The sequence below is a fragment of the Chionomys nivalis genome, chromosome 6, assembly GCF_950005125.1.
Source record: "Chionomys nivalis chromosome 6, mChiNiv1.1, whole genome shotgun sequence".
Lineage (NCBI taxonomy): Eukaryota > Metazoa > Chordata > Mammalia > Rodentia > Cricetidae > Chionomys > Chionomys nivalis.
In genome coordinates this window covers 74,646,653-74,671,354 of record NC_080091.1, presented here as the reverse complement: position 1 = coordinate 74,671,354, position 24,702 = coordinate 74,646,653, and the positions used below count along the sequence as shown (strand labels likewise).

The 24,702-nt window shown below is 45.8% G+C and overlaps 1 protein-coding gene across 2 annotated transcripts in view; it reads left to right on the top strand.

The window, feature by feature from the left end:
• Usp46 (ubiquitin specific peptidase 46) overlaps positions 1-23,686 on the top strand; it is a 71,830-nt gene extending 48,144 nt beyond the window's left edge. For both annotated transcript variants that reach the window (XM_057772235.1, XM_057772236.1), the window contains exons 5-9: positions 1,292-1,368; positions 12,559-12,642; positions 14,697-14,894; positions 19,587-19,665; positions 20,204-23,686. In XM_057772235.1, the coding sequence (XP_057628218.1) occupies positions 1,292-1,368; positions 12,559-12,642; positions 14,697-14,894; positions 19,587-19,665; positions 20,204-20,305 (540 nt within the window). In that variant the 3' untranslated portion in view covers positions 20,306-23,686. The remainder of the gene's footprint in view (positions 1-1,291; positions 1,369-12,558; positions 12,643-14,696; positions 14,895-19,586; positions 19,666-20,203) is intronic.
• Positions 23,687-24,702: the final 1,016 nt, after the last annotated feature.

The following is a 24,702-nucleotide window of genomic DNA, read 5'->3' as shown; positions in this document are numbered from 1 at the left end:
TTTTTGAGACAGGGTTTCACTTTGTATTAGGTCTGGCTGTCCTGAACTCACCGTGTGGAACAGCCTGGCCTCAAACTCTGACCTCTGCCTGTCTCTGCCTCCTAAGTGGTAGGGTTAAAGGCATGTGCCACTACACTCAGCTTTTTGTTGTTGTTGCTAAAGATTAGGATTCCATGTAACCCTGGCCAGCCTGCAACTTGCTATGTCGATTCAAACTCACAGGGATCCACCTGCCTCTGCCTCCCAAGTTCTGGGATACGAATGTTTCACTAACCAGCCCTGAACACTTACTTGTTAAAGCTCTTGCGTATGTTATCTTACCTTACAATAATCTTAGGAGGTGCTCTTCCTCATCCAAGGATGGAACTGAGATATAGAGAGTCTGAGTAACGGTCTTAGTTCACCCACTTCATACACAGAGGCGGCAGCCCCTGTTCTGTTTACCTGTAATCGTATCAGAGAGTGTGTTTGCAACTTTGAGTACTTCTCTAGGTCATTTTTTCCCTAGAATCTGTGGTTACAGAGTAGTTGTTGCTCTTTTACATGAGTGTGCTCTTGATTTTCCCATGGCTGATGGGGTACTTCAGCTTTGTTGCTGGGTCAGCTCCTTCCTCCCACGCCACCGGCTTAGCTGTAAAACCTCAGGGTTTGTTGGGTGAAATGGAAGCAGTCACTGGGTGAAGTCTGACAGACAGGTGAAGTCCTGAGGAGCAAACAGGACCCGTGAGCTGGTTTGGCTGAGAGTGGCCTGTGTCGGGATGGGCTGTGTGACCAGCTCAGGCACGACTGCACAGGACTCCGCACATGGTGACCACATCTGAAGGACAGCTGGATGGGAATTAGCATGGCAGTCTAGCTCCCTGGTCCCACAGGTCTTGACTGGGCACTGGGAGGGGGAAATGATGTCAAGGGACCGGACTTAGTGAAGGGTCACCGTTGGGGTGGAAGCTGCTTATCTCTTGTCCTCTCTCTGTCCCCCTCCTCTGCCAGTATGGACTCCACAGATGCTTGTCTAACGTTTATTGGTCAGAACAGTGAGGAACATTTCTGGAGATGTCGGGAAACCCCACTGAGTTTTAGATCCTAGGTTTTTAATCATTCGGAAATTATGAAGGGCTGAAGCTGAATTGGGAGTCTGGTTGGGGTGTTTTGAAGTAGTTCTGATTTGGCTCAGCCACATGTGGCCTTCATGGCTGGCACATGTGGGGTTACCCATAAACACTCGAAGCTTTAGCTACTGTGTCTGCTGTGTATTTTGTACCTAATCTCCCCCCCCCTTTTTTTTCTTCAGGTGAGTAGCAAAGATGAAGATTTTCTTGACCTCTCTGTTGATGTGGAGCAGAACACCTCCATCACCCACTGCTTGAGGTAACACTTGCATTCGGCTGCGGTTTGAGCTTTTGCCCTGGTTGGTAAACACATACGGAAAATCAAATCTCACATTTCTTCAAGATGTAATCATGCTTTTAAACCAGTATATTCTTACTATTTTATATTTCTTCTCCAAGGGATTAAAAATAAACACACGTGGTCTGGAGAGGGGTCGGATGGAGGAAAGGATCAGGTGGGAGGAATTAGTCACCGTAGTTATAACGAAAACCGTGATCTTTGATACAGATATATGTTTTAGCTCTGTGTGTGTGTGTGTGTGCGCGCGCGCGTGTGCATTTGTGCGTGTGTGTGCATCTGTCTGTCTGCCTCAAATACATACATACTCACGTAATTAAGTTAATAAATGATACAAATGCTGATCATTGTTCATATTCTGAGATGACCTAAGTTAACACTTCTGTACTTTGTGAACTCGTGATGGAATTGTCTTTGCTGCAGTGTTTATTACGTAGAGACCGCTCGTTAGCATTGAGAGTCACAGTGAGCCAGAGTTTGACAGTATGCACCTAGGACTGCTGCAGATTGAACATACTCACTTATGTATTGAAAATGTGCTCCGAGAGGCTGGAGGGATGGCTAAGGAGTTATGTGGTCACGCTGTTCTCCCAGAGGACCTGAATTTAGTTCTCAGCACCCACGCCAGGCAATTTCCAACTGCTTGTAAGTCCAGCTCTAGAGGGCTGCAAAGCCTAAGGCATCCGTAGCCACATCTCCAGACACATACTCATAGCTGAATAAAGGAACAAAAATGTGCTTAGATTGTTGCAAAGACAAGATTCCCTACTCCCTTTTAACAGGAAATAGGTGCTTAGCATTTTCCTAGGCCTGTCCTAGACACAGGCTACAGGAATGAGCACCAGAATGACCACGCTCTAAGGCCTGAGGACCTGGCTACTTTCGTCAAGTGGGACCACACCGGTGACCCTCAGTGCGCTGAGGGAGAAGACTGCCCTATAGAGTGGCTGAGGCTGAAGGTGTAATGTAGACTGTGTGGTAGCGGTGGGCTTCTCCACATGCAGATGTCAGAAGTGTGGGTCTTATAGTAGTTATAACAAGGCTCTGTTGATTTGCCTCAGTAGGAATCAAGAGACAGGAGCTTGCTGGGAGGGGGTTCTAGTTTCCCCTGAAATTGGTAGGTTGTAAGACTTGGAAGCTGATAGCTTTTCCATTGCCTAGGGGCCTATGCCCCGTCCAATTCCCATTTCTTTTCTCTTTACTCTCAGAAAGTGCAAGCAAAGAGAGTTTCTAGGCTGGCCTTTCTCCAGCTTGGTTCTGTTAAGGGGCTGGGCTCTTAACATTCCTGTAAAACCAGACCATCTTTGACTCTCCCTAGAGCTTTGTAACTATAGTGAGTAGATGCTCGATGTGCTTGGCTGGAAAAAAAAGAAAGCTGTTCCAATGTTGATCCTAGGGCAAAGGACATCACCCATCGCTCAGTAGAGATTTGGGTTTGAAGCAGTACTGCCGCTTTCTGTGCCTCCTGGGGAGTTCCTGGACTGTTTGAAGGCAGGTGGCAGTAGTAGATGCAGCATTAAAGCCAGGCAGAGAAAGTGCCAAGTGGTTAGTTCTGACTTCAGATGTGCTACAGAGGACTGAAACACAGGTTTCTGTTTCCATGGAGAAATGGGAGTATTGGTCCAGTTTCCCCAGAAAGCAGGGCAGAGGCGGTTGGAAGGGAGTGTGCCGATCTCTTGTATCGGTTACCTTTCTCATTACTGTGATGAAATGGTTGGCGAATGAGAACCAAAGGGAAAAAAGGATTGATTTGGGCTCACAGTTTGAGGGTACGGTCAGTCACAGTGGGGAGGGCGTGGTGACAATATCATGGCACAGCCAATCACACGAGTCCACAGATAAAAACAGGGATGAATGCTCACGTTCACCTCACCACCTCCTCCTCCTCCTCCTCCTCCTCCTCCTCCTCCTCCTCCTCCTCCTCCTCCTCCTTCTTCTTCTTCTCCTCCTCCTCCCCCTCCCCCTCCCCCTCTTCTTCTTCTTCTTCTTCTTCTTCTTCTTCTTCTTCTTCTTCTTCTTCTTCTTCTTCTTCTTCTTCTTCTTCTTCTTCTTCTTCTTCTTCTTCTCCTCTTCTTCCTCCTCCTCCTCCTCCTCCTCCTCCTCCTCCTCCTCCTCCTCCTCCTCCTCCTTCTTCTTCTTCTTCTTCTCTTTCTGATTTTATTCAGTCCCAGACCCCAGTGCATGCAATGATGCCTGGGCCGTTTGCTCCCAGTTGTCTTCTCTGAAAATACCTCCACAGCTACCCCCAGAAGCATGTTTCCTAGATACCCCTCAATCCGGTCAAGTTGACAATAGAGATTAGCCATCATGGCTCCCCAAACGGCCTTTTAGATCCATCAGATTCCTAACTGAATGGACGGTTCCGACCCATATTCCTGATAAGTACTCCAGAACTTTATATAGCCCCCAAATTAGATCTTGGCCGGCTCACCGATGCCCACCCTCATGTGTCATAAAGAAGTCTGCCAGCTGCTGCCCTTCACTGTCAAGAGCTCTGGGATGAGGCCACAGCTTCCAACCCTTGTCAGAAGTACCAGAGACCCAGCGTGGAGAATACCAGCACAGCCATTAGCTGGGTTTTTGTTGTTGTTGTTGTTTTGTTTTGTTTTTCTGTCGAATAAATCTTTGGATTAAGGTGGTTATAGAATGGCACACCTTTAATTCCAGCACTTGGGAAGTAGAGGCAGGCAACTTTTATGAATTCAAGGCCTGCCCGGTATAAATATACATAGTTCCATAATAGCCGGGACTCAGATAAATGAATAAATAAGTAATAAATAAAATCTTTGAATTGGGAGGACGGACAGTGGCACTGGCCTCCATGACTCAATTCGGATTGAATTTGTTTTGTCTGTGTTTCAGTGAAGAGTTCTTTAGCATGCCCTGTGTTTTATGATGCGATGTTTCTGTCTTGCACTTACTTTAATGACTGCTCAGGAGTCAAGCTGAAGTCCTGGGATCTGAACTAAGTGCCAGCCCTCTCCTTCCAGAAGGGCTGTGGGCGACAGACTCCAGAGTGCTCACTGAATTTTTGTTCCAGAGAAATAGCGTAAATAACAGTAACATCCAGAGAACAGACCTAGAGAAGCCACAAATCCACAGTGTTATCTGAGCCAAAAGCTCTGACTTCAGACCTCAGTACTGTGTCCTAGGCAGGGGAACAGCCCAGTGAGAGGAGTCTGAGAAAGAGTGAGCCCCTCCCCCACCCCTTCATAAAGCTCAGCCGTGCCCATGCCCTCCAGCAAAGACTTCGACTATGTTTGGTTTGTCCTGATTGTCCTTCCAAAGCCTTTCTAGAGTTTTGACTCTTCTCCTTGAGTGCCTTTACCTCTCCTGCGACTCCTCACAGAGCCTGACCTCGCCTCTAAGAGCTCACGCCTAAAAGGAATTTCTCCGTTCTTTTTCTTGAAATCCTCTCTTGGCCAGATGTCAGCCAGTGTAGAGTAGCCTTTGAATCCTCTGAGAGCTTGCTCCCCGGGAAAACGGATCTTTAGGAATCCTGTTTCTACCTGTTTTAGAAAGTCAGTTTACATCCCGAGTGTACACACACTGTGATTCTTACTGCTCGCGGCACGGATCTCTCTTCTACGTAGGTGACCTTCGTTTAGAGACAAATGAAGTTTCCACGCGTGTGACATGCACAGATTTCTTTTTCTTTAATGAATTTTTTAGTGAGGATACAAAGTAATGTATTCATTACGGCATTTTCAAACACTGTACTTTGTTCTTATTTACTCCCCCCCCCCCCACACACACACAACTACCCTTGCTGTCTCTCCTACTCTTTTCTTGGTTCCGGTACTCTTCTTTCTGGTCCTGCTTTGTGCCACATCTGTCTCATCGCTTTGTGTATTCCTGTACTCCTGCCTGCTTCCCTTCCCTTAGAGCTCCCTTCATAGGTCTTTATCTGTTTCCAAGTCACACACACACACACACACACACACACACACACACACACACACACAGATTCCATATATGGAAAACATCTTTCTGAATCTGGCTTATTCTGATTAACATAATAATGTCCAGTGCTGTTCATTTTCCTGTACATCATGATTTCATTCTTCCTTACGTCTGAGTAAAAGTCCGTTGTATAAATGTACCATATTTTCTTTATCTGTTCATCTGTCGATAGATTTCTAGGATGGTTCTGCCTATTGTGAATCTGGTAGCAATCAGCATGGGCATGCAAGCGTCTCTGTGGTGTTAGGCTGGTTCCGTGCGCTGCATAGCAATTGGCATAGATATGTGCGTATCTCTGAGGTATACTGACTCGAAAGTCCTTCAGGTATGAATCCAGGAGTGGCAAGCTGGGTCATTTATTTTAGTTTGTTTGCTTTTGAGGAACCTCTATACTGATGTACTTCTTCTGTTCCTCTGTCTCTCCATTCCCCTCTTTCTTTCTATTTTCCTTTCTCTAACATTCAAGTCAGTGGTTCTCAGGTTTTGGGTGTATAGCAGACTCATCTGAGAAAATAGCAAAGAGAGAGGCATAGAGTCTGCTCTTCTGTCTCGAATGTATGTTCTGGTGATTCTGGTGCCTCCAACCTTGAGAAGCTCAGTTCCAACTCTTTGCTCTCTTACTGAGATCAGTGGCCCAGCAGCACTGTTGACACTGCGTGGGATGTCACTAGAAACACGGTCTTTAGGGTTAGAACCTGTATCCATTTACATGCTACCATCCAGGAGAACGGGAAGAGCTGCTCTCCACCCTGGCAGCTCAGTGGGATTTCTGAGATGGTAGAACACAGTCTTGCCTGGGCTTTATCTGGAGGGATCTGATGGCCTTGACTGGCATGTGAGTAGAAGGTGGAACTGAGCATTGGTTGAGATTGCCTTTAAAATATGGAACACTTGCCGGGCGGTGGTGGCGCATGCCTTTAATCCCAGCACTCGGGAGGCAGAGGTCTGTGAGTTCGAGACCAGCCTGGTCTACAAGAGCTAGTTCCAGGACAGGCTCCAAAACCACAGAGAAACCGTGTCTCAAAAAAACCAAAAAAAAAAAAAAAAAAAAAAATGGAACACTTGGGGCTGGAGAGATGGTGCAGGGCTTAAGAGCACTGGCTACCTTTCCAAAGGTCCTGAGTTCAATTCCCAGCAACTGAATGGTGGATCCCAACATCTGTAATGAGATATGGTGCCCCCTTCTGGCGTGCGGATGCATAAGAAATAAATCTTTAAACTATGGAGCACTTGGGATTGGAGAGATGGCTCAGCGGTGAAGAACACTAGCTACCCTTGCAGAGCACCTCAGTTCAGTTCCCAGCTTTGGTTGGGCAGCTCATAATCACCTTTTACTCCAGTTCTAGGGAATCTGAAGCCTCTGGCCTCAGTGGCCAAACCTGCACTCGCCTGCACAAACCCACCCACCACCGTTTGTGCAAATACAGACAGACAATTACAAACAAGACAAAGCTTCAAAAAGCAGAATCACAAAGTCCTTAGAGGACAAAGCTGAGGCTCTGTGAAGCAGCCACAGGAAGTGGCAAGGCATTCAGAGCACAACAACTTCCCGTTTCTTCTCTTTGCTTTTGACTTTGTTGTTGAGATTTCTCTCTGACCCTGCAATGTACTAATTCAGCTAAGCTGACTTGCAGGGAGCATCAAGGATCTGACTTTTAACTTCCCTCCCAAGCACTGCCACATGGTACAGATGTGTGCCTTCCCACCAGGGCTGGGGACCAAAGCCAGGTCCGCAAGCTTGTAAGACAGGCAGGCAGTTTAATAACGGAGCCATCTTCTTGGCCCCTAATGTCACGTTTTCTAGTGCTTAGCTTGTGGGATAGGCGATCTAGATCCCTGAACAAAGCTTCCGAGCACTAGGGAGCACGGGTTACAGGTGTGTGTGTGTGTACACGCCTCACCGCCAGAGACACTGTACACATCCTGGCCCTGTCATAACCCACGACCGCTGGCAGGTCATGGGCTATGACACTGTTTACCCCAGTGTGCTTCTCCTCAGTGTCATGGCGATCATCAGAGACATTGCCTAAGGATTTTCTCGAGGGTGCATGTGCGCTCCCACCCTAACCAAGAAGCTTTCTCTCTAATTGACACCCACTTACAAAGGAAAAATTGCTGCTCTCCAATGGAGTCACCCTGGATATACAAACCACACTTCAGAGTGGACAACACAGATGACCAACTAACTCACACTAACTCAGTGGCATTTTTGTAGATTTTTTTTTTTTTTGGTTTTTTTTTGCTCTTGTTGCTTTGTTTGGGCAGGTTTATTCTTTATTTTTTAATCTTACTAGTCTTTTGCTTCTATATTATGGTTTCTGAGTTTTTTGTTACTTCTTTGAGTGTGTCTGTGTGTTGTATTTTTTTCTTTCTTTTTTAAAATTCTGGTTTGTTTGCTTATTTGCCTGTTCTCTAAGGAGAGAAGGAAGGTGTGGCCTTGGTTGGGTCTAGGAGGAGAAGGGGGGGGGGGAACAAAAATAACACTCTTCAGTGCTGGGCCTATTTTATTGACTCGGTTATGATTTTAATTGAGGCTGGCGAGGTGGCTCAGTAGGTAAGGACGCTTTCTGCCAAGCCTCGCCACCTGAGCTCAATCTCCAGGTCCCATCTGATGGAAGCTGAGGCCTAGGTTCCATAAATTGTCCTCTGACCTCCACATCTGCATGTCTGCATGCATATATACACACATAATGAAAATCAAATGTAATAAAAACTTTATTTTGAAACAAGTATCTTAATTGAAACTATTAAAAATCTGCACGTTCCTTGGGCATGCTAGGTGTCTGTAATATGGGAACACCTTCCCACCCAGGAACAGTTTTCCTCCACTTACCCAGGCTGGGGGTGTCTCCGGGAAGCTTTCAAATTTCTTTATAAAGGTATGCATTTCTTATTAGATTTGTTCCCATGGTGAATCTTAAAATAGTGTTTGATTGCTACTACGACCCTTTTTAAAGCAACACAGAGCACTCTGTCCTTCCTCAGTCTTCTCCGTGCATCAGAAATTTATTCCAAGTTCTAGAAAGATCTCTCCGATGCCTCCGGACTCTTCGGCTTTGGAAAACCTCCCCCAACCTTTCTTGTTTGCTTTGTTATTATTTTGATCTTGTTGTGAGCATAGAACCTCCCTAGGCATTCCAGGCTGGCCCTGAACCCTTGGTCCTCCTTGCCTCAGCCCCTGCATTGATAGATGTGCAGCACAGATGTGCAGCACAGATGTTCTAAGAGCCACCAGGGTGACCTTGCAGGGCTGCTCTGCTTCCGCCACTGCCAGGCCAGCCCTTCGGACCTACCTTCCCTGTCCATTTTTCAGGTTCACTGTCAAGACAGCAGTCACGGTTCTTCTTGTGGCATTGTGCCTCCGACCAGCGGGGACTGGGGAGGGTGGTGGCCTTTTTAAACTGGGCCTTTAAATCAATACATTCATCCAAATGCATGGGGCTAGAAGTGTTTCGGATGTTGAGACTGGGGATGCTCAATCAGTGAGAGCTTCTGCTGTATTTTATCCCATCTCCGCCTACAAAGCATGTTTGGTTTTTAAGATGGAAATGCACGTGGTTCCTTGCTCTTTGCTGTGCTTTCTTTGATTGTTCTGATCAAGGAAACACTCCCAAGCAAAATTTCCACAGCAGTTACTCGGTGAGGTCCTCATTTAGCTGCGTTTGAGTCTGATTGCTCTCTAAGGACTTGGAACCTGGTGGTTCGTCCTGATTGCCTGTCAAGGATTTCCTTACCTCCCAACTTTTCCAAGCCTTTCTCTGTAGTGCTGTTGAAAGCAGCGGTCTCATTGTGTGTCCGTCCTGTGCTGAGGCCTGTTCGGGAGCCACTGAGTTGTGGGGGCCGTGCAGCTTCCGAGTAATACCTGAGGCTGTGCTGTGGCCCTCGCACACACCCACGTGTTGGGCCTTACATCTGTGTCTCCCTGACATGCCTCCTCCTGTGAGAACCTGACTTGGCCATTGCCTCTCAGTGAAATACCTGGATTATTCCAGTACACATTTGTTTTCTCTCTGCTTTCCATCCTGGACTTTATTCTTCTGTTTTCGTTCATTCATTCATTCATTTGTTCATCAGGATCAGGCTGGATATCTACCAGAGAACAAAACAGACAAGATCTCTCTCTGCTCTTTTTAAGAGCACTCACTATGTAATACCGAGACTCAGAATTAGGGTCCAGCATCCAGGTAATAAAACCCTCATCTTGTGCATGCAGGTAATCACAGCTCTGAGGTGTGTAGAGGCAGTATGATGGCTGGATCTTAGGACCAGCTGAGAAAACATGAGCCTTGGGTTTGGTTAGAGTACCTACCTCAAAGGGATTTGAGGAGAGCAAGGCATCCGATGCCCTCTTCTGGACCCTGTGCAGTATATACGTGTGCACACACACACACACACACCTTTAACAACAAAACAAGCAAATGAAAGAAAGCCAACCACAGTGGAATCAGAGCCTGGCGGGGTTCCTTAAGTGGTCAGGCAAATCCAGTGTGGAGAAGGGGTGGTTCACTGAGTTCTGAATAGTTAGCCTTCCCAGCCATGGAGGCCTCTGGAAAGCCCTCTCATTGCTGAGGGCACCCCAATGCCCAGGAAGCCCAGGTGGCCCAGGTGGCCCAGGTGGCCCAGGTGGCCGGATCAGGAAGAGGCAGAGTAGAGTAGGAGTCGGGGGTCCGATGGCCAGGGCCTGTGGTGTGGGATGGACTGCAGGAGGAAACTTTAGGAGAGGGTCTTAGCAGGGGATCACCTCTAGTGGTTTTGACTTAGCTACACTTATTTGCGCTGTCTCTGTCTGAGTATAGTTCTTCTCCAAATCCCCAGGACCTAGCAGCTATCTGGAAATTTAGCAAATGGGTAATGACTTCCTTTTGATGTGTACTGTGTAAGTGACAGAGCATTAGCACCAATTTCTGCTTAATAAAACCTGATCATTCTGATTCTGGGAGACTGTGTAAAGAAGGACGTGTCAACAGGCATTTTCGAAACTGCACGATGAAGCCGATCACAGAAATGCAGAGTTGATCCAGAGAAGAATGAAAAAAGGCTGCGGCATTTAGAAACTGAAAACTCTAAGAAGCAGGCAGGACCTTCTGATGAGATTATACCCAGACAGCTACAGTGGCCTTTGTTTTTTGGTTGTGAGCCCAGCCTTTAATGGCTGAGCCATCCCTCCAGGCCTGGCCTTTGTTTTTAAAAGGCAGTTGACTAAAGTGCTTCTTCTCATGGGGCGTGTGGGAGAACAGGGGTGGGTGGAAAGTCTTTGCTGCGCGCGCACGCACGTGTGTGTGTGTGTGTGTGTGAGAGAGAGAGAGAGAGGGAATGTGTGTGAGAGTGTGAGAGTGTGTGTGAGAGAGTGAGAGAGTGTGTGTGTGAGTATGTGAGAGTGTGTGTGAGAGTATGTGTGTGGGAGTGTGTGAGTATGTGAGAGAGTGTGTGAGAGTGTGTGTGTGTGAGAGTGAGTGTGTGTGAGAGAGCGTGAGTGTGTGTGAGAGTGAGAGTGTATGTGAGAGTGCATGAGTGTGTGAGAGAGCGTGAGTGTGTGAGAGTGTGTGTGAGTGAGAGTGTGTGTGAGAGAGTGTGTGCGAGTGTGTGTGAGTATGTGAGTGTGTGAGTATGTGTGAGTGTGTTGAGAGTGTGTGAGAGTGTGTGAGAGAGTGAGAGTGTGTGTGTGAGAGTGTGTGTGAGTGAGAGTGTGTGAGAGAGTATGTGAGTGTGTGTATGTGTGAGAGTGTATATGTGAGAGAGAGTGTGTGAGAGTGTGTGTGAGAGTATATGTGAGAGAGTGTATATGTGAGAGTGTGCGTGAGTGTGTGCGTGAGTGTGTGTGAGTGTGTGTGAGAGTGTATATGTGAGTGTGTGTGTGAGAGTATGTGAGAGAGTGTGTGTGAGTGTATATGTGAGAGTGTGTGTGTGAGTGTGTGTGAGAGTGTATATGTGAGAGTGTGTGTGTCTGTGAGAGTGTGAGTGTGTGTGAGAGTGTATATGTGAGAGTGTGTGTGTCTGTGAGAGTGTGAGTGTGTGTGAGAGTGTATATGTGAGAGTGTGTGTGTCTGTGAGAGTGTGAGTGTGTGTGAGAGTGTATATGTGAGAGTGTATGCATGAGAGTGTGTGTATGTGTGCGAGTGTTTGTGTGCGAGTGTATATGTGAGAGTGTATGTGTGAGAGTGTGTGTGTGTGCGAGTGTGTTTGTGTGAGAATGCAAGTGTGTGAGTGTGAGATAGTGTGTGTGAGAGTGTGGGAGTGTGTGAGAGAGTTTGTGTGAGAGAGTGCAAGTGTGTGTGAGAGTGTGAGAGAGTGTATGCGAGAGTGTGTGTAAGAGTGTGAAAGCGAGTGTGTGTGTGTATGTGTGTGTGAGGTGTAGCCTACACTGACCTCAGACTCTCTAGGTGGTGGGTGAGCTGGAACCCCTGCTCCTCCTGCTTCTCCCTCCCTAATGTAACGATTACAGGCGCGCAGCACCACACCTGGGTTACACAGCTCTACCGATGGATCCCAGGGCCGCAGGCGTGTGCTAGGCAGGTACTCTGCCACCTACGCTAAACCCCCAGAGTCTTCTTAGGGTTTTCTTAGCTGGCTAGAAAGGCAGTTGTGTATAGTTAGTTCTGATCTTTGAGACATGGGACCACTGAGATGCCATTTTTACTTAACATAGAAATGTCGCTTTGGATTTTATGGTTTCCTTTTGGGGACCTCATGATGTAAGAGTAGGCTTTTGCTGTAGATTATATTTTTCTGCCTACAAGTATTGTTATTATTACTGAACATTGACTTTCCCCCTCCCTCCTGAGTCTGTTAGAAACTTTAGTGTGTATCTGTCCCGGTCTCCTTAAATACAATTTTGTTTGGCTTTGTTTGGGGACAGGGCTTGCTTTTGAACTCAAAGTGTAGCTTAGGCTGGCTTCAAACGCCCCAACCTCCTGCCTTTAGTCTCCGGAGTACTGGGGTTAGAGGTGTGTGCCAACATGCCTGGCTTACATCAAGCTTTATTTCCAAACCGCTCATGGCGAAGCCATAGCCCAGGCCTGTAGACATGTTCTAATGGCGTGGCAGTCCCAGCCTTAAGAAGGCTCTTTTGTGATTATTGTTTTCTTCACGTTCACTTGGAAATTACCCTTCAGGTAATAGGGGACTTTAAATGTGGGACATTAAGTGCGTCTGGACTTTTTTAAAAGGTGAAAATATTTTTCTCTACAGAGACTTCAGCAACACAGAAACGCTGTGTAGCGAACAAAAATATTATTGTGAGACGTGTTGCAGCAAACAGGAGGCTCAGAAGAGGTGTGTGAGGGGCCAAGTGGGGGTGGGGGAGTGGGAGGGTGGGGAGAAAAGAGGGGCGGGAGGGGGTGGCTCCTGTCAGAAGGGATCTCAGCTTCACAGGGCCTGGGAGTCAGTGACCTTCTCATCAAGAAAGCCCGGATGGGAACGCTGTCCTGCTGTTTGTCAGTTTGCTCCTTCTTTTAATCCTCAACAAATACCAAGTGTGCCAGATCCCATATTGGTAAGCAAGTGGGGATCAGATACGCTCACTGCCTCCTTGGGATTAAAGACAAACTATACAAGGTACTTTTCATCGGGCACGGCACACAATACAGGCAACATTGTTGCTTTTGGCTGTGGACCTTGGCCCTCTTCTTTACAGCCAGAGATTTAAAAAGTATCTGTTGTTTAATAAGGACCTCTGAGGCAACTACGCATTTAGTAGGAGGAACAGGGATACACAAAGAAACCCAGTCTTGAAAAACCAAAGCAAGCAAACAAAAACCAAAATGAAATAAAACGATCCCATCTTTTTCTTGCCAGTACCTGCCAGTTACAACTCTTGGATGTTCTGAACTAACTAGCTGTTCCCTATCCTCAGAAAGTTTAATCTTCCTGTGAACTCATATTTGGGATAAGTTTATCTTGTCTGTTTTGGAGATTTTGAGGTAGCTCATAGATACTCAGTGGTGCCCTCTAAAACGGAGGCTCTAGACCTGAAGTTGATGATTTTTCTGCCTTGCCTCTCTCACCCTCTACCCTACCCACACATATCTTCCTTCAAGGCCAACCCCTGTAGCAGGCAGCAGATACATTGACTCTGCTCCCATCTTGAGGCGCTCACTCTCTCTGCCTCAGGCAGCCTGGGTCTACCTGTATGGCATGAAGGTATTTTCTCTTCAACTGGGAAATTTCATGTATTAAAATGACATATATTTTTGTGAAATATGGAGGTTTCCTATAATTACTATTTATCTACTGATTTGTTTTTATGAAGCAGGGTCAGGCTGGTCTAGAACTTGCCCTCTTCCTGTCTCCACCTCCTTCCAAGCATTGGGATTATAAGGCATGTACCATCATGCCTGTCCCTAGAGATGTTTGGATTTTGTTTATTTTTGTGAAGAGGCCTTTTTGCCTTAGTAGATACCTCAAGAAATAATCTCTTGGAATCGGTCCCTTTTGAACAATGCATACTAAAATGTGCACATGTCCAGCGGTGTTTGTGCTAATTCAACACATTGACCAGTGTGGGTAGGGTTAGGGTTGGGCAAAGAGAACAGGGTGCTTTTCACACTCGCCATGTTATCTATATGATCTGTTCCTGTGTGATAGTTTGCCCAGGAATGTTAATTAATGGTCAGATAGTGGGGCGGGGAAGCTGTTTATGTAAGGCTGGGACCAGAACTATTCCTCCAGGGCAGTAGTTCTAAAAACCTTCAATGCACTATTCTCTGTGGAGGCTTTTGAATGGTAGGAAGCCTTATTCAAACTTGACCATAGCCCCCACCCTCCAATTTACTAATGTAACGAGGATCTTGGAGTTTAGTTTGTGAAAATAGCCCTAAAGTCACCCATATACTCTGTAAACACTGACGGCGAGAACCATGGCACAAAAATCACAAGAGTGAGGAGTGGGCAGGAGCCTGGCACTTCATGGTGTTTGATGCCCAGTTATGTGCCAGAAACTTCCTCCTGTGGGTCTTTAGCGCCTGAAGTTCTATCTGGATCATTTTGCCTGGTCCTTTTCCCAGCTCCCTTTCCTTCATTTCTCAGCCCTCCTGTCCGGAGGATACTGGGGAGTGGACTGTCTACATGCATTCCATTCTGCAGGCAGAGGCAAGGCAAGAGAATGTCTGCTGTGACCGCATGGAGATGCTCGGTTGTGCTTTTCTCTTACTTGGGTTAGCCAAGGCTGCAGGGTGTGCTGGTCTCCGTAAACAAGCACACCTTTCTGCTTGTGGAAAGTCTGGATACTTGCCGGGCCCCTCCCTGCTCTTGTTTGTGTAGGCAATAGTGTGTTTTCTTCCTCTACTGGGCATTGGCCACAAATGGTTTTCTGTTCCACCCTTTCTTAGGATGAGGGTAAAAAAGCTGCCTATGATTTTGGCCCTGCACCTGAAGAGGTTCAAGTACATGGAGCAGTTGCACAGGTACACCAAACTGTCTTACCGGGTGGTCTTCCCTCTGGAGCTCCGACTCTTCAACACCTCCAGCGATGCTGTGAACCTGGACCGCATGTATGACCTGGTCGCTGTCGTTGTTCACTGTGGAAGGTAAAGTGGGCTGGGGGACAGGTTTCTGTGATAAATATAGGATTCGTCCCTTTGTTGAAGGGAGCTGTGGGCTGCTTTCCTACCACCTGGCTCCCGGCCGCCTGGTTAGCTTATACCCCGAAATAATTACACGGAAACTGTATTCTTTTAAACACTGCTTGGCCCATTAGTTCTAGCCTCTTAATGGCTAATTCTCAACATCTTGCCTAACCCATATTTAGTAATCTGTGTAGCACCAGTCTTACCGGGAAAGATTGAGCATGTCTGACCTGGCGGCTTGCTTCATCGCATCTGCCCTGGAGATCAGAGGCATGGCGTCTTACCTCACTTCCTTTTCCTCCCAGCATTCTGTTCTGTTTACTCCACCTACCTATGTTCTAACCTATTAGGCCAAACAGTTTCTTTATTAATTAACCAGTGACCTTCCCACATCATCCCTTCATCAAGATAGACCCAGCTATGCCCTTACAGGAATGCAGTAGTCCTTTTGCCACACAAATTCATATTGATCACCCCCAAAATATGCAGAAATGCTTAATCTGGAGGTGTATCCTAAGATATACAATGTTACCTGATTTCACCATGTGGTCGTCATCAAGGGTACTTAACTCAAAGACTAGGCAATGTAATATAGTACTCCTGACCCATGTATGATGTCGTTAAGAAAAGAACATGTCAGTATGGGGCACAGGCCTGTTCACAGTCAGACCTATAAATGCACATGAAATAACATGAGAACAATGATAATCCAAATGTTCCATCATTACAGGAAGTAATTTCATCCCCTTTGCATAGAAATGATGCAGGTGATGGGTTTAAAGTAACATGGAAAAATAAATGCTTATGCTATGATTTTCTTTGTATATTTTAAGGATTTATTTTTTATTTTAATTATATATAGGTGTGTGTCTGCATGTGGGCGTGTGGATGCGAGTTCCAACTGAAGTTATAGATGTCTGTAAGTCACTTCCCGTGGGTATTGGGAACCCAACTTGGGTTCTCTTGACTTCTGAGCCATCTTTCGTACCACCCCAGATTTTATGTTTTACAAAGCTATGTGTAGGTGTTAGCAAGATGACTCAGCAGTTAAACGAGTGTGCTGCTTTTCCAGACCCGAACTTAATTTCAACACCAGTGTCAAGTGGCTCATAACCCCTTGAAACTTCGACTCCAGAAGAGCTAACACTTTTCTGGCCTCAGCCCCAGGCACACAGACACACGTAATTACAAATTAAATATAGAAAACCACACATGCATAATATATGCTCATGTGTATATATAAAAATCACGATCTGAAATGTATTTTAATATGTATGAATCAAACCTGGAAGCAATAGATTAGATGTAATAATTTTGTGACATTTTGATTAATCAGAAATCCGTTCTTAAAAATGTTTTTATGAAACTTTCAGCATGTTCCCAATTCTATTTAAAAAAAAAAACAAAACACCACAACCCTTTTCAAAAGAAAGATCACAGTATTTAGTGTGTGTGTGTGCACCTCAGCATGAGAGTAGATGTTCAAAGTCAGCCAGTGTTAGCTGGCTCTCTCCATCTGTCGAGTGTATCCTGGGGAATTGAACTCAAGTCGTCAGGCAAGTCTACCTGCTAGGATTTTTCCATGTTCTACAGTAGGATTTACAGGAGACAGAGAAAGGAAGCCTCTAGGTTTGATGAAGCAAAGGGCTTTCCTGAACGTTCTTTGCATATTAAAAAAAATCCACATTTGGTATAACCATGGGAAAAGAATATTAAAAATTCACCTGTCCATTCTTCCTCTGGTCGGGGTGGCTAAATAGGTGCTCGTTCTCTCTTGGGAGGGGGACAGGGTCCCCGTGAGTGTGGGTTTTGGCTCGCAGGACATCATATTGCAATTGTCTTTTCCTCTCTGCCTGGTTTGGAGACTGCGGATATACTTTAGGTGCCACCGTCACCATGTCAGGAATGGGCTGCTGACTTTCTCCCAGCCATGGGGAGGATGGCATCAGATACGACTTCACAGCTGACACTCCCTGTATTCTGTCCTCAGCATGCCACTTCAGGATGCTAGACGTTTTCTTCTCAGGAAGTTGGGTTTATTTAGTGGCTAGTTGTGCTCCACGGAACGGTTCCGGTGGTTATTTGTCTAAAGAACATAGGGCTCCAGCGAGCAGTACCAGGTCCTGAGCACAGGGGGCCCCACAGTGCAGTGGAGAAAAAGAGATCTTGGGCAGGTAGAGCCTGGGGATTGGTGAGCATCATGGGTAGGGACGAGAGAGTGGACAAGCAAGAAGTTCCAGGGAGGTTGGGCAAGGAGGAAGTAGAGGTACTGATGGGCAGGGTGCTTGAACACTTTAGTTTAACTTTCAGGGCCCAATTCTATTCTCGGGAAGACCATCGAGGGCAAGGCAGATCCCTGGGGAGGCCGGACTCTGGAATCACCAGTTTCAGGTCTCAGCAGTCCTGGCTACAAGGGACTCTGAGAACTAATTCTCACTTGTTATAAACAGCTGTTTCCATCTCCCTGTAAAGGAAGTCCATTCCTTTATATATGATGGGACTGACGTGGGTAGGGGGTGGATGGCTTCTGGGGGTCTGAACTCTTTATTTCCTGGGTTCTCTGTCAGGATCTGAACATACGAACATATCAAAACAGTGAACACAAGGCACAACATGGGTCTTGCCCTTACCAGGTGTAGAGCCTGGTGGGGAAGATGGGCACGTGCATATACTGTGGCCTGCGTCACCGAAACTCAGCCTCTGCCGGGTAACTTAGGATGCTGATCAGTGCTCTGATTCGGAAGCAGGAAGTGGAAGGAGAAGGGGATGAAGGATGCTGGTTCAAGGATGGTGGCCAGTGAAGGGCCGTGTGGGGAGGCTGAGTGGGTGGGATGGACCATGACAACAAGTGTAGAAGAGGCCCTGTTTAGGCAGAGTTAAGACAGAGGCGGGGGCCATGCACGAGTGGATGACAGGTGGTGGGGACAGGAGCTCAGCAGGCTGGAGCTCGGGAGACAGAAGTAGCTGGTGGGAGAGCCAGGGACCACTGAGCGTCTGCGGCATCTTGTGTGTAGAGACTGTAAATGAGGGGTGGGGTGATGGCTTATGTATAAAGTGCTCGCCCCACAAGAATGAGGACAAGTAGGTGTGGCAGCCTGCCCATCATCCCAGGGTTTGGCAGCTAGAAACAGGGAATTCCCTGAGCAAGAGAGCTATCCAGAATGTTCAACTGGTAAAGACACCATATCAACCTCTGGTTTACATACACACATACGTGCACCCATGTGCATACATGTTCTCCCCCCCCACACACACGGTAAGTGATGAGGGGCAAAGAGTCAGTTTTTCAACTTTAGCAATATGTACATTAAAAAGCAATTCTAGATTTAGGATTAAAGTCTCCCTTTTGTATCAATCTAATGCAACTGTGAAGTTACTTCCTCCCATTGCTTTTCAGAGTGCATAGTATATAGAGCCACGCATCTTAGCGTATGCAGTCATGCATCGTAACATACTTCCGAAGCGTAAAGCAAATAATGCCTCTGGTAAGAATTCCATGGCATCTCCCTGGTGTGCTCAGGGCAGAGGCAGAGCTCTTAGCTACTGTGATGTGGGGCAGGGAAGGTCTGTCCCTTTGACCCTCTCTCCGCTTTGTCCTCTCCAGCTGTTCTGAATCGATGGTATGTATTTGCTTTCTACTTGGCTGGAGCGTCCCTCAGACCATCACATGACTTCTCTCCCCCAGCCCTGCCTCCCTCCTTTAGTGCTGCTTCCCCAGCATCATGGCCCTTCTCCCGTGTGTTTATGTGGTTGGTTTGTTTATAGCCGATGGGACCCCACCCGGCACCTTACTCTTTTGTACTATTATAGCAAAGTACTCATCTGAGTAAGTTTTATATAACCCGGGCCATTTGGCGCATAGTTTTTTTAGGTGGGTAAGTTGAAAGTCTCAGAACTGCTTTCTGAGTTCTCTTGTCACTAGGACATGGTAGAAGATATCATGTTGGGAAAGAGTCCAAGACAGGGGAAAGGGGCCTGACCTCTGTAACAGGTACACTCTCATGTGGGTGGAGGACCAAGAAGTAAATGAATAACTCATAAACTTTGGGGTTCACATTCAACCTATAACACCAAGTCCCAAGAGAAGGGAGAGGGACTTTGTCTTGCTCACTGTTTTTCTGTGTAGTAGGTACACAGTAATTCCTAATTTTTTTTTAAAAAAATATTTATTTGTTGGTTTGTTTCTTGAGACAGAGTTTCTATGTATAGCTTTGGAGCCTGTCCTGGAACTCACTCTGTAGACCAGGCTGGCCTGGAACTCACAGAGATCCGCCTACCTCTGCCCCCCAAGTGCTGGGATTAAAGGTGTGCACTCCCATTGCCTGGCAGTAATTCCTAATGTTAACTGCATTTGAATGCATGCTTTCCCCACTGGGCCTCTGCACTGTACCTCCCTTCCCCCCATGATCAGCGTAGTCCCAGCGCCCAGTGCTCTGCAAAATTGTACACTTTGACCAAAGCTGGTACACAGTCTTTTAATTCGGAAGCGGCATATCTCTGTAGTGCCCAGGCTGGATTGGACCTCCTGCCTCCATCTCCGGTTGCCAGTGTTCCTGCTCGACTTGATGACATTAGATTTTTGCATTGATAATTGGAGCGTTATAAAGAAGGGACTATTTACCTGGTGACTTTCTCTCCTTCATTCTTTTCCAGCGGTCCGAACCGTGGACATTACATCACCATTGTGAAGAGCCATGGCTTCTGGCTGTTGTTCGACGACGACATTGTAGAGGTGGGTATGCAGGTTGCTCTGCCATGGGTACAGGGTAAAGAAGGGGTTTGGGGTGGGCAGCTGTTGTAAATGGTACCTAAAATAACCCTGCTTGTCAGTAGTAAGGAAATATTTAGATCACAGCTATGTACGTCAGGTATTTATTTATTTTTCCTTTTTTCTTTTTTTGTAAAGGAATATTATAAATTCTACCCTCAAAGGTGGGATCTGTTTTAGCCTGCTAGGGTAGCTGTAGAGTAGACACCTAAGGGAATGAACTCTGATAAGAATGGGGGTTCTTCACAGACCCCTCAGATTACTATCTGAAAGACAGACTTCCTAAATTTTTTTAAAGGACATCTATGAACAGTTATGGTTAGATGAAAGGGTTAGTTTTTTTCCCTCATCAGTTTGCGTCTGTCAAATATACAGAATTAACCATTTGCCCTCAAAGGTACCTAATTGCGCTTTTACACCAACTCATATTTCTTACATTTTAGATTTTGTTTGCCCAGGAATTGTAAGAAATAATTACAATATTTTTTTTTCTTCATTGCAGAAAATAGATGCTCAAGCTATTGAAGAATTCTATGGTCTGACGTCAGATATATCAAAGAATTCAGAATCTGGATATATTTTATTCTATCAATCGAGAGAATAACCTAGAGGAGCGTGGGACTAATTCCTGCGGGGAAATACTCAAAGCACTAGAGCCTCGTTTCTCTGCAGACCTTCCTCTCCCCCCACCCCGCGGCCCACTAGCGTTATCACTGATGCCCATTGGTCTGACAGTGTTAACCTTCCTTCCTTTGTGTTTCTACATGCAGCACTACTCCTGGGTTTGTTCTGGTCTGAGGCAGAGTGAACTGCAGTCAGTTTCCAGTCAGATGTCGATGAATAACCATTGCTGATTCAAAGACTGAGATGAATGTTATGCCGCTTGTCATGTCTGACTAAGCTAGAGTGACTTCGTCTGTAAATGTCACAGCCCATCTGGAGTGTTTGTTTGGCTTCCCGAATGGTTTCCGGGGTCTCCTTCCCATGCATTCCTTTGACATATCCCTGGAAGCGTTGCTACCCGTTGTTAGCTTGCCTGCCTCCTCTGACGGCAGGGAATAGATGTGCACCCGTTAAGGCTGCAACCATAGCTTTAAGTTTGTGCAAGTGAAAATGTTTAAACACGAGTGACGTCGATGCCAAGATCATCCTCTGCCTTGGAACAGGGTGAAGCAAGGCTGTCGATGGTGGTCAGCGTTTGCACCCAACTGTGCTTACCTAGCTGGTAGATCCCAGGGGCTACGACTACGAAGCTCAGGGCAGACAAAGCCAAGAGGAAGATGTTTTTGCTGATAGTGAAAAGTTACTTATCTTTCTACCAAAAGCCAGGTTTCTGGGAAGCAGTGCAGTGCTGTCCCTTTTCAGTGACCGTGTCCTTCTGTCAGGCCCTGTGGTTGTGTTTTTCTCGGATCTGGCACTGCTAAGTTTTTCCAAGCGATCTTTCCAGTTCTGCTGATGGGTTGCCATCAACGGTATTGAGGTTGAGATACCAGTTGGCCGCCTCTGGCACATCTCTCTCGTTAGTCAGTTAATGCCAACCTTCTTCCTAGATGAGGAAGATGAATCAGAAACCCTGTTCACCTTGACAACCATCAGCAGATTGTACAGCTTCACTTTTTTATTTAAAAAACAAAAGCAAAAAACCCATATTCAGTCAGTTTACGGGGGCACTGGTGAGTTCTGGGGCTAAAACAAAACTCTCCCTGAAGGGAATGCTGGAGTTAGTGGATGGTGAAAGGGGTCACAGGAAGTGTTAGGGGGTGGGTGGAGGGATGAACAAGATGGCGGCTGGTTCTCTGGCTCAGATTCCTAGAGTGCTTGACAAGACAGTTTCCTGGGAGACCCTCATCTCACTATTTTTCCTTTTGTTATGTGTGTATTTATTAGAGCATTTGAATATTGGTACCTTTTATCAAAAGGGTTGATTTGGTGTTTTACTGTTGAGTTAATCTTAGTTTTCCTACAATGAGTCATAGATCTTGGCCTCCTTTGGGACGTCAGCTGACTTCCATACACTAGAATATACTGTGAACGTGTTATGTTGTGACCTAACACATTGGCGGATGAACATGCAAACTCTTGGCGAAATGTGAACTCAAACTGCAGTTGAAGATGTCAGTGGCCATTTGAGGATAGCACTTTATCTAGGTGAAAACTGGACTTCTTATTTTTGAACTATCTTGAACTGTTTAGGGCTCAGAACTTAAGCATGCCGATCTTTCATTTGATCATGCTTGAACGGAGGTGTTTCAGCTTTCCCTGGAGAAGGCGGAACAGGGTCATTTCATATTGTTGTCTTTTGCAAGTGGTAAAATGGGCCTTGCTTTGGTTAGAGGCAAATGCATATTTATAAATACTTTGTCTCCCCCCCCCAACCCCATGAAGCATATTTATTAATCACTTACCTTGGAGGTGGACCTTTATTCATTGAAGAGAGGACTTTCTAGATGGAAGTGATTGGTGGAGGGAAATGTTGGTCCCACGTCCAGCCCATATATTTGACTGTGGCTTACACAGGTTAAGAAAGTGATTATTGGTTTCTAATACATTTGGAACTGGTCATAGGACAAAAGCTATTAAAATTGTCTTTCAAACAACTCTTGAAGCTAATTTATTAAACAAAAATGTTCAATTGGAAGCCCAAATGCTATTATAAGGTTCAGCACATTTTTCTTTTCTTTTCCTTCCTTCCCTCCTTCCCTCCTTCCCTCCTTCCCTCCTTCCCTCCTTCCTTCCTTCCTTCCTTCCTTCCTTCCTTCCTTCCTTCCTTCCTTCCTTCCTTCCTTCCTTCCTTTTTTTGGTGAACACATAAAGCTTTCCCCAGTAATGTAACCAAAGTCATTGCTTTTTTTTTTTTTTTTAAAAAAAATAAAGGTAGGTTAAAATTCAGTATTCATGAAGAGGTTTTTGGAATAGAAAGAGATAAGCATGGAGACTATTGCACTAACCTTCAGCTGGTTGCGGTGCAGGGCTAAAAGATTGGAAAAGGACCAAATACAAATCTCCATCAACACGCCATCGGTTTCTAAAACGTAGGACTATCTGGTAATTATTTACCTCTTTCTCAGTAAAGAAAACAAACTCGAGGCAGCTCTGTTCCATCCTCCCACCCCCATCATTTCTCTTTTCATCGAAAAATCATGTTCTAACTTGCCGTCTCTGGTTCCCAGCGTCAAGCAGGGGATGACAGTGGAGGCGGAGCACGTGAGACCACCCAAGGTCACAGCGATAGCACAAAGACCCAGCACCTGTCCCCTAGATGGGGGTTTGTATGTGCTTTCTCCAGCAGGAGAAGTAAGCCTGCTGTGTTTCTCTTATTTTCTGTAATTGCTGGGTATTTAAAAAGAAATTACAGTATCTTTAAAGAGACTTAAAAACTTTTTTAAAAAATGAGATGTTTGGTTTTTTTTAGTTTAACATCTAGATGCTGGTACAGTATGCTAAAATCTTCCGTTTCAAAGCAAACTTTAGTAAAATGGTGACGCGTGTAATGCTGTCCCATTGATGTGTTTTCTCCATTCCAAGCCATCATCAGGTAGACTGGCTTGAAGAGAGCCAGGGATAATGCAATCAGGGTGTCAGTCTGAATAGGGAGCCATCCCCATGTGCTTTACAGTCCTGGCTATATTCCGGACTAATGGAAAACGACAGAGATGGTCCCTGTGCGTTTGTTTTCATGGGTACCCTTGATCTCACGGGCATGTCTAACTCGAAAGTGTGTTCTAACTGGCGATTAAGGCTTATTTTAGATACTGGAGTGTAGCTTTATTATGGATGGATTTTATCTTTTAAACATTTCATTTTGATCAATTTTGTATATTCATGTGTATTAAAAATATTGTGCACTAAATGTTTTCTCCTGGTTTGCTGTTACCTGGTCAAGGCGTTGGCCAGCACCATTGTGATTAGCTCATGCAAATGGCATGGGCCAGAGAAAATTATTGCCTATTTTTCTGCCTAATTAAATTTCTGTTTTCTAGTATTACATTAACTTATTTTTGGCTCCTATTTCTGTAACCAAAATAGTGACTGTGTGTGGCATTCACTTGATTTTGTTGCTTTTAAAAAAAAAGCTTGTAGTTTTTATTTAAAATAATCTGTATCTTTGTTTTTTTTTAATGTAACCAACTCAAGCACTTTAAGCAATGCTGTCTGTCTCATGAGGTTTCATTCATTTCAACACTCTGCCTCTAGAAGTGTTTGCAAGAAAAATTAATAAAATAGGACCTATCTTCGTAGAGAACCACATCTAAGTACTACCACATGTGACCTTCATGTCCTTGGCATCCCGAGTGAGCCAGTTGTGAGTTCCCTATGCAAGGAATCACTCTGAACTGAATGTTGAAAATGGGAAGGAAAGGCAGCAACTCAGTCGAGGCTGATGAAACCCATGTCCTGGACAGAATGTACTTCATTTCTTGTAACAGGAGCTAGCTACTGCTGTTGAAGAAACAGCGCACTGAGAAAATCAGTGGCAAGAACGTGGGCGCCAGCTAGTTAAACTTCACAGTAAACTCATTGTGCTTGATTTTGTTAGTTATAACATGCTATTCCTGAACTAAGAATGTGGCTCCCGGCTCTGGAGTTGGATCAGCAATGCTTTCCAGCATCTGAACCTTCTGGCCTGATTTGTGGGGACCCTCACCTCAGAAATCTAAGCCAGATGCAGCCTTCTCCCTACTCACGTACATGAGTACAGATCATTTACTCTGTCCCGTGGTTGAAAGTAAAGCCCACAGTTGTCGCAATCTGGGCTTTTCTTCCCAGCTAGTGACTTCAAGGGGGGTCCATGTATGGACTGGAAATTTTGAGCTGAGCCTATGACTAGGTCTCAGTATGGAAAGACAACTCTACAGGCCAGGTCTGTGGGTAACTGTAAGTCTCCTTGTTCCTGCATATTCAGTTGGGTTCATGCGTTCAAACTGGACTGTGCCAAGCAGGCTGTTGACTCGCAGGACAACCAGAGGAATGGAGACCTTGGCAATAAGATTTTCTTTCCTA